Source organism: Miscanthus floridulus, chromosome 8 (genome assembly GCF_019320115.1).
Source record: "Miscanthus floridulus cultivar M001 chromosome 8, ASM1932011v1, whole genome shotgun sequence".
NCBI lineage: Eukaryota > Viridiplantae > Streptophyta > Magnoliopsida > Poales > Poaceae > Miscanthus > Miscanthus floridulus.
The window spans coordinates 62325145-62334242 of NC_089587.1; the positions used below are offsets into that span (position 1 = coordinate 62325145).

Here is a 9098-nt window from a genome sequence, read left to right on the forward strand (position 1 = left end):
CCATGTGAAAGAAAAGTATACCCTATGGCGTAATTAATGCATACAAAACTAAAAAACCCCTTTATATTTAGAACGGAGAGTATCAAACAATACAACATATCTTGTTTTTTTACCAGAAAGAAACATGTTCGAATGTTACCACCGGTTGCACTTTGGTACCTTTGACGACGACCAGTGGCAGAACTAGCCCACCCCCCCCCCCCCCCCCCCCCCCCCACACACACACACACACACACGCAATACAGTCAAATTTTTCTAATACCCCTATAAATGTTACAATTTACAGCATATTAAGACATCAATTCACCCTTTTTTATTATAGTATTGTGATTTTTCATTATAAATACTAACTACATATATAAAAGCATTGAAAAAGTTATTGAGACACACACTTATGTATATATTTATTTATCACACTTAGAGATATCATCATATTTGTCAGGGCCTCCTTAATCAAGATTGCTAGTTCCACCATTGACGGCACAGTGGTGCCAACGGTGCCCAGATGATTGCAATCGCGTCTATGTTTGACTTTTAACAGTACTTGTGATTGTGCATGGACTCAATTCAAAAGAACCACCGCTACTCAGTGCTCACCAGGCACAAAACAAAGCATGTCCCACTGTCCTAGTGCATTTTCTATTTTCCAGCAACAGCAAGGTTACTAAAAAACCCTACACAAGCCAGCGCCGGCGGGTCACTTACTTAGCCCACCACACACGTTAGAGAGCATACATATCTTACATCACAAACACACCACACATGCAAACATCACACAACCAAAAACCGTGTCTGTTATGCTTACTGAGATGGTAAGCCTGAAACTAATCCTCTTCTTCAGTACTACAATGCGGTGCCACATCCTAGCTATTGGGTGCTATTCCTGACGTGAACAAGGTTCCTCAGCTCTTCAAACGCATCCATGGTCTCCGGGTCAAAACCTCCAGCAAACTGCAAAAATGAGCCGGTTTTTAAATTTTAACACTTGCAGATTTAAATACTGGAGAGCATGCAAACTTAATAAGACAATAGGTTCATGTGATAAGCGTCAGAGGGAAAAAATACGTTTAATCACATATGGAACTACAAATAAGGACATGTGAAATGCTTGTGTGTGATATTGTTGGCAGAGACTAATTGCTAATCTGGTCAGTAAGGTAAGTTACTGCTATAACGTGTTACCTGATGCATCCTGAAGGCAAATCTCACAGCCTGAAGCAGCATGTACTCCAGAGCTGGATCCTTGTTCAGAGGGCCCATGTATTGAAGCTCCATTGCAACCCTTTTCATGTACATCTTCGCTAATTTCACAGAAGCAAACTTTATCTGCAGTCAAGAAGGAAAAAAAACATAAGGGAGCAATCCAACAATATAAAGCAGGTCTTTTACAAGACGATGCTGCTATATAGGTTTTCATGACAGCAACAGAATCTGCAACTGCTGACAAGGAAACAAAGACAGATTCCCAGAGAGGCTGCTAACATTCCTTAAGCAACAATGTACAAAAATAATGTATTCAGTATTCTCAAGGAATAGGACTTTTAGTGGTCATCATACTAAGCACTCTAACTACTGAAAGATATATATGACAGCAGCGGGAAACTAATCAATAATTAAAGTAGTACTAGACAACAAGCTTTGCTTACTCCAGTAAATTAGTATAATTCTGCAAGGCCATCTTCAGTTTCCATGCCTAATGGAAGTGCACACTCATAATTTATTTAAACCAGAAAAGAGGCAGTCCGACACATAATATTTACCTTGCTAATAAGATTGTTATCAAGCATCCAGTCAGTAGGAATATTAAACTCCTTGCACTGCCTCATCATAGCCTCTCTTGTCCTTAGAAGGTTGTAGACACCTCTCTCAGTCCTGAATTAAGAATGCCAACAAAATTTTCAGTACTTTGTGCAACTTTATGGGTAATAATTATTATGTGGATGCATGTTCATTATATTTCAGTAAACTCGATCATACTTTTCAGATAGTGTAACCATTTTCTTCAGCGCGATTTCACAGGGCAGGCGTGGATCATCTTTATAGTTTGAAACTTCCGATTCCAGCTTCTTCAGGTCCTGGTAGCCAAAAGCTGCCTCTCGTAGAGTGTCTGCCTTCCTCTCAGGCCAATCAAAATGCTTCAACACTGCTCTCTCATCCACCTGAGCGTAGGGCGATTAAGTTAAAAGAATAATTTAAGTGGCAGCTCCAATTGAAAATGATTACTCAGAAATCAGTGGGATTGTAATAAGCATACTAGGAAGCCAAGTTCATCATCTAGCCACTTCACAAATGCAACCACATCTTCGATGTCTTTGTAGGCTGCACCAGTCACCTCCTTAATCAATGATTTCACAAATTCACCTTGAGTCTCAACATCCGCCTTGATCTGCAAATTAAATAAAAAGTTAAAGCACACAGTTAGTTCCAGAACCAGCCTATTAGAGCTTTTTGTATGATCACCAGATGTCCAATAAGCTAGACTGAGTTCACTGCTTACAGCTTGCAAATGGGACGAGCGGTTCTCAATTTCACCAATCATGCTACTCCGCACATTCGCAGAGTTAGCTGTTTCACAGATTCCACCACTGGAAGTATCCTTTTTAGAGTCCCTTCTCATAAGTGAATGGTAGAGCTCTGCGACCTGAGGTGCCCTCTTCATGACCCCAGTACTTTTTGAGGAAAACTTTGGAGGAGGTGGCGGCGGTGGTGGTCGCGGTGGATTTACAGTCGATCCATTTGATGGACCAGAATTTGACACAGAAACAGAAGGTCTCGGTGGAGGTTTAGGGATGCGCAATGCACGCTTTTCAACATCCAGACACTGTGACTTGCATACTTCTGGCTTGCTGAGAACAAATCTTGAACTTTCAGATCGACCAAAATCATACTTGTCCACAAGAAGGTCACGCTTCTCCCTGATTGTAGGATCCTTATTACAGGCAAGTGACTCATCTGTTGCATCCGGAAGGCTGATAAAGGTATCAGATTGCCTTCTTTTAATGATGTTGAAGTCTTGTGCACATCCCTTTGGTCCACCAAGTGAGTGCCTACGTGTCGGGCTTCGTGCTTCTGCAGCTTCAATCCATGCCCTATCAAGAAGGGCTTCCTTTTTAGATGCTTGACAACTCTTATCATTCTGGGACCACTGCTTGATGCGTTCTGCAATGCTGAATTTTATATCAGAACTGTCCTCAGCATTTTTTGCATCACCTTCACCAACATCATCTTCATTAAAAGCCATGACACCATTGCAATCTATATCCGTCATTGATCTAGCTGCTTGATCTGAGTTACAGAGCTCATGGCGTAAACATGAATTGATCCACCGAAGATAAGCAAGCTCCTCAACCTCTGTTAGCCGACTCATTTGCAATCCTTCAACTTGCTTGCTGAGGTTTGCATTTGTGTGCCTCAGCAACGATGCCTCAGCTTGAACCTTGGCAACTATATCACTCTGGTGACAGTATTTAAAGCACACGAAAGCAAAATTAGTTGAAATATTTTCCATACAAAGTACAAACAGAAAGGATAAAGTTCAAGCAATGGTACCTCTGCATTCTTCTCAAGGCCAGCCAATTTGGATTCAGCTGAAGAGAGCTTAATTGCAAGATTTCGTTTCTGAAACTGTAGCTCTTTGTTTAACCGGCGTAGTTCAACAACTTCAAACTCCAAATTTTCTGAAGGTGTGTTGTCCCCATTAACACTAGATATCCGGTTGCCATCACTATCTAATCTTACATTTTCTTCATGGTGCTCTACCATAGAAGATAGAACTGACAATTGTTCAGATATGCTTGTTTTCTCAGCTTCTAATGAAGTCTTCAGTCGTGCAAGCCTGTCAACTTCATCCCTCATAGAATCAAGCTCCTTCTCAAGTTCTGAAACTTTTGGGTTTTCTCTGCATTGCCGCAACTCTGACTGTAATGCTAATTCCCTTTCTTTCGACTCACGCAGTTGCTCCCTGAGATGATCCAACTCAAGAAAAAGATCATGGGATGCTGGGGACCTAATACTGTGGCAATCGAAGACATGGGGGTGGACTTGAGCACCAGCAGGTGAACAAGGGAAGTCCCCAATGAGGGATCTTTTAACCCTAGAGTGGTACGGAATCTGTTGGATGGTCTGATTGACATTTTCAACACTTGCAAGAGGTGGTTTTTTACTTGCAACTGCTGCTGTCTTCTTGGTTTTCTTGTCTGCTGTAAACCCTTTGACAATTTGGGAACCCCATGAGGATCCAAACTTAGGTTTCAGAGAACTTGAATTGCTTTTGGAGTCAACCCTCGATCTGCATGGCTTTGTTTGGTTGTCAAACATGATTTCCTCTTTCATCTTTTCCCAGGATCACCAAACTCCAAGCACCATTCAACACTGCACATAAATGAGGAAAGTTGTTACTGATATGTAGCAGCCAATGTCACCACAAGAAAATTTGAAATAAATAATATGGTCAACTGATTTGTGAAAAATAAAAATAAAAAATATGTCCATTTTCAAACTGTCCATATATAGCCCCACGCAACATAGTACAGCATCCATCAAACTTAGTATTCGGCCAAAGGAGCTCTTAGCAGCAACTCTATGCATGGAACAGTTAATACCGGGACAGACCATTTGAGTTTTAACCCCAAAAAGCCTTCCTTTCTCCCATGAAGCTCTGTTTTTCTAGCCTGCTGAGAGTTGCACTGCATTCCTTAGCAATTAAATTGACTACGCCTATCCCTGCACATGGCACTTATGTGAAGCAAAAGGAGATTACGAAGGCCTGAACAGTCAAGTTTAGCACTTTTGATAGGGGCTTAACCCCTCCAGTTTCTTCAAAAAAAAGTTTAGCACTTTTGAGTAACCATCTCATTGTGAATCGCTGGATTCCAAAATCTTTCTGGCAGCAGAATAAATAAATAAAATTGTTGAGGTAAACCCATGCTTTCTACTACTACAAAGAAAAAGGGAATGAGCAAGAATAGGACATGGATACTGCGATTGAGTCAGATCCGGGTAAAAATAGTTTGCATTGAGGTTTGGGGGTGCCCCATTCCGCACAGATGGAAGGGAAGAGAAGGGGCGGCATACCAGGATGGTGGTCGTCGCCGGTGAAGGGCCCCAGTCGTCCTCGGCAGTAAAGGAAGGCTACGGGAGAGGGACCAAAGTTACAGCTATAAAAAAAATGATACTGAAATCCCCTAACCCCAACCCTAAGCAGCTCAAATCTGCGGCATTCCACTCCACCAGAACGAACCTGGCTATGCCCACAAAGAGCCCCGAATCAGCTCAACCTACCTAGCTACTCCAAAGAACGCAGCCACGACCTCGGTGGCCGCCGGCGTTTAGGATACTGAGGCAGCGAGCGACTGGCACCAGCAGTAGCGGCAGTGGCGCTCTAGCCAATAAATAAAGAAGGAAATCGCCCAGCGCCCAGCGGAATGTGGAACCGTGGAGGAGGATGGAGGAAACAAACAAGGGATGGTGCTTCGGATGCTTGCCTCGCCAGCTCGCCCCAAGACAAGGAGAGAATCCGTCCCCCACGCGCGGATTTTTCAGTGGATTCCTCCCGGGTTCCGAGACGCCACGCGACCGCCTCGAGGTCTCGGTCTCGGCCTTTGCCCCCGTGGAGAAGAGAGAGACAGCAATGGAGGAAGGGGGGTTTTGAATTTTGAAATCGGAGATGGGGAAGAAAAAGGTGAGTAGCCGTAGCATAGCATAGCTCCAGCACGCTGTCGCGAGCTGGGGGCAGCGGCCAGGGCAGAGCAGTGGAGCTTACTGACATGTGGGCTCCTCTGTGTCTGGTGGTCCGAAATTTTTATTTTTTAGCTCTTTTTTTTAAAATTTTTCATAAATATGTCCCTGGAGGAAAGATTTCAGAATCTGGACCCTTAGCTCGACGCTATCGTTGTTGGCGCCGAGCTAACACGTCTGGCGTCAAACTCTTGGGCTCGAAGCCAACGTGGCGGTAACATGGCAGGAAGCTTGGCGCCAGTCACCCTAGCGCTAAGCTCGACGCCAGGGTGACTGAAGCCGAGCCTGTGTTTTAACCCCGGCCCCAACCTTCCTGCCCGAGCCTTCTTCCTCTTCTTTTTCCTCCTTCTCGGGTTTTTTCTCTCCCCACCTCGTCCTATCTTACGAATCGGCATATTGGACCTTGCAAACTTTGATTTGATCCGTAGATCTTCGAGAGCAAGGTATCCTCGCTCTCCTCCTAGTTTTTTTCGTATCGATTCGGTATATATTAGTCGGATTTTTCAACCTAGGAATCGTCATTACTTAGGGTTTCATTCTATCCCTCAATATTTGATTATACAACCATAGAATGATGCTAAGGCGTGAAAAAGCTAGCAAACCTAGGTAACCGCAGCGCATGTAGTTATGTTATGGGTTAATTATTGTGCATCAAATGGAAAACCCTAGGTTTAGGGTTTATTGTTAATTGCTTTCGGTTCTTAGAACGAAATTGGTTGTATTGTAGTTATGATTCTCATTGACATTTATTTGTGATGTTTTGATTTTTGTTTGTTAAATTACATCTGTTTTGTTAGATGCAAGAAATGTATCGGGAGGCGAAAACGGGTCGTTTTCGAGAATTATACCCCGACGCGTCTAGCAAAGATGCTCCCGTCCCTCCTGACTTCCGTGTCCCTAACTGTGACTGTGGTTTCCTGGCCCATATTTTTTAATCGAAACATCCGGATACAGCGGCGCGGTGCTTCTACACATGTAGTCATTTTAATGTAAGAAATTTTTTCCACTATCTTTTTTATTTATTTGTGTAAGTATGCTACTAATATTTTATTGGAATCACGTTGTGTAGGACCATGAGAGATGCTTTTTCTTTTAGTGGATCAACGGTACAGACAAGTTTGATTCTAGGTACCTCCTTTTCGATGATTGGTTTAGAGAGAGACATCCACGTGAGCACTTCAAGCGGTGGGTTCCACACCCCTAACCCTCCGCCAATGATGGCTAAGGAGAAGCACCTAGCTGTAGTTAAACGACTCAAGGAACCTCCCCTGTGCCATTGTGGAGATCAAGCTGTGATAAACCCTGAGAATACGTTAGAGTTTGTATGTCCAAACAAGCATGAAGTAAGTGCAAAGTGTATGTGTTGAAATATTGAGCTATATGTGTTCATGTACTAATGTCACCTTATTTAGGTGTTTTCAATGGCGAAGTGTCATTTTAAGGAGTGGTTGTATGGTCCTAAGAACCAATGGCAAGAAGAACCATGAAAGATTAAGGAAAAGAAGAAAGAAAGGGTAATTTATAAAGTATCTCCTGTCATGTATGAATGTGGTGTTAAATCTAACTATGGTCTAGTCCCTTCGGAGCTTGGAATAGGTCATTATTGCGACCATATGATTGACTATGATGAGGTTGTTTATTTTTATGGTAAACATGAAATCGTATTTTGTTTCTTTTGCTAAGACATATATGATATAATTTTTCATTTGAACGGAGCACTAGAAAATGCAGGTGAAAATGTTATGATGGTCAAGCTAAGTTCTTGGATGAACTGAAGGGGAGGCAAGTAATAGCACGAAAGAGGAGATATGGACCTAACTACGTCAACCTATTCGTTAAACATCACAAAGAAAAGATGTGTAAGTTTGCTAGACAGCACGGTATTTGTAATCCGATTGATGTTGGGCTTGACAAATGGGGATTGGAGAGACGGTTGACGTTAGAGGAGGAGAGGGCAAGGAATGAGGCAAGGGAGGAGACAAGAGTACAGATGCAGGTCTTGAACGAGCATGTTGTTGCATTATGTGCCAGTGAGTGCTTGAAAGCTTTTTTTCGTTATCTAATTTTAAATGTAATATAATCGTGTTGCTAACTGATTGTATTTTATACATGAAGGGATTGGATGCAGCGAGGAACATGCCACAGAGGTAGCTCATGCAAGGTATGAGAAAAAAAAGTTAGATGAGCACAGATCACGAGCTGGTCACACCGTTCAATCACTAATTGTGTTATCTGATGAGGGGGATGAGGATGAGGACAACACTAGCAGACTGAGTGAGCTTATCGCTCTAGCAGAGGTGGGCTTGCAGGCGGAGGAGGCTAAGGATGACACTAGCAGACTGAGCAAGCTCATCGCTCTAGTAGAGACGGGCTTGCAGACAGAGGAGGCTGAGGACAACACTAGCAGACTGAGTGAGCTCATCGCTCTAGCAGAGGCGGGCTTGCAGGCGGAGGAGGATGACGACGCATTCTTCACTCAGACCGCAGAGGTCGTAGATGAAGCAGAGGTAGCTTGCTACAGGCGATAGGCAGGTCAGAGCAATGCAGGTGAGCTTAGCCACAGCAACAGGGTTGTGGTAGAGGACTGGTACTCGGATGATGAGTTGCTTACTCAGTATATTTTAGATTGAGGATTTGAAAGTGCATTTGCCCCCTATGTGGGTTTTGGTGTATTGATGACATCTAAATTAGGAACTAAAGTGATTTTAATGAGATATGTCGCAGCTATTACTCAGCATGCGCTCTCCAAAGGTTTTATTTTTGTTTTTGAGTTTAGGATCCATCGCACTATAAAGAGGGATGCAACTTAGTTGGTCTGAGGAAGATAGAGTGCTCAAGCATAGAAATAAAGTCAAAAGAGAGACACTCTAGCACTCCACGGGCACATTGAATATTTTTTAGTGACTGTTGGTGTCGAAAGTCCCGATGTAAGCTGGAACTCCCGACAGTCGGAAGTCACGACTCATGCTGGAAGTCCTGACGCCTAGTCACTTAGCCTATGCATTGATAGTGGACGTCGGAAGTCCTGACCTAAGTCGGGAGTCCCGGCCCAAGTCTATACGATACGATTGGACTATACATGTTCTAATGAATTTACATTTAATCTATGTACTAGATTTGTGACTTTTCAACACATAAAACACATAAAATAGCATGTGAGAACATGTACTGAACTATGGTATAGAGTTCCTTCGACTAAACCTAACATGCCTTAGGTAATTAAACCAAACAACAAACACATAGATGTGCCATATGAATAAGATAAAGTCGTCCTAATAGTGTGGCCATATAGCAAATTATGTTGCACCTTCTCCAAAGTAGCCTCCCATTGTTGGTGGTGGTGGCGGCGGGGGTGGCAGCGG

At 43.1% G+C, this 9098-nt stretch overlaps 1 protein-coding gene across 2 annotated transcripts; it reads right to left on the reverse strand.

The window, feature by feature from the left end:
• Window positions 1-626: 626 nt before the first annotated feature.
• Window positions 627-5578, reverse strand: LOC136472290 (protein CHUP1, chloroplastic-like). 2 transcript variants are annotated; one of them, XM_066470015.1, is made up of 9 exons: window positions 5240-5578; window positions 5074-5130; window positions 3550-4371; window positions 2498-3454; window positions 2255-2386; window positions 1978-2159; window positions 1761-1872; window positions 1183-1326; window positions 627-951 (listed from the first exon to the last, which is right to left on the reverse strand). In XM_066470015.1, the coding sequence occupies exons 3-9, from the start codon at window positions 4330-4332 to the stop codon at window positions 868-870; spliced, it is 2394 nt and encodes a 797-aa protein (XP_066326112.1). In that variant the 5' UTR covers window positions 4333-4371; window positions 5074-5130; window positions 5240-5578; the 3' UTR covers window positions 627-867. The 2 variants fall into 2 exon arrangements, with proteins under 2 accessions (XP_066326112.1, XP_066326111.1); XM_066470014.1 differs by having other exon boundaries at window positions 5074-5578.
• Between the last annotated feature and the right edge of the window lie 3520 nt (window positions 5579-9098).

What these genes read in the sequence shown, in the direction of transcription:
- LOC136472290 (XM_066470015.1), bottom strand. Translation starts at nt 4,332, where the DNA reads ATGAAAGAGGAAATCATGTTTGACAACCAAACAAAGCCATGCAGATCG. An exon ending in GCCTTGAGAAGAATGCAGAG is followed by an intron (nt 3,455 to 3,549) that starts GTACCATTGCTT and finishes TACTGTCACCAG; the next exon opens with AGTGATATAGTTGCCAAGGT. An exon ending in GCTCGTCCCATTTGCAAGCT is followed by an intron (nt 2,387 to 2,497) that starts GTAAGCAGTGAA and finishes TTTAATTTGCAG; the next exon opens with ATCAAGGCGGATGTTGAGAC.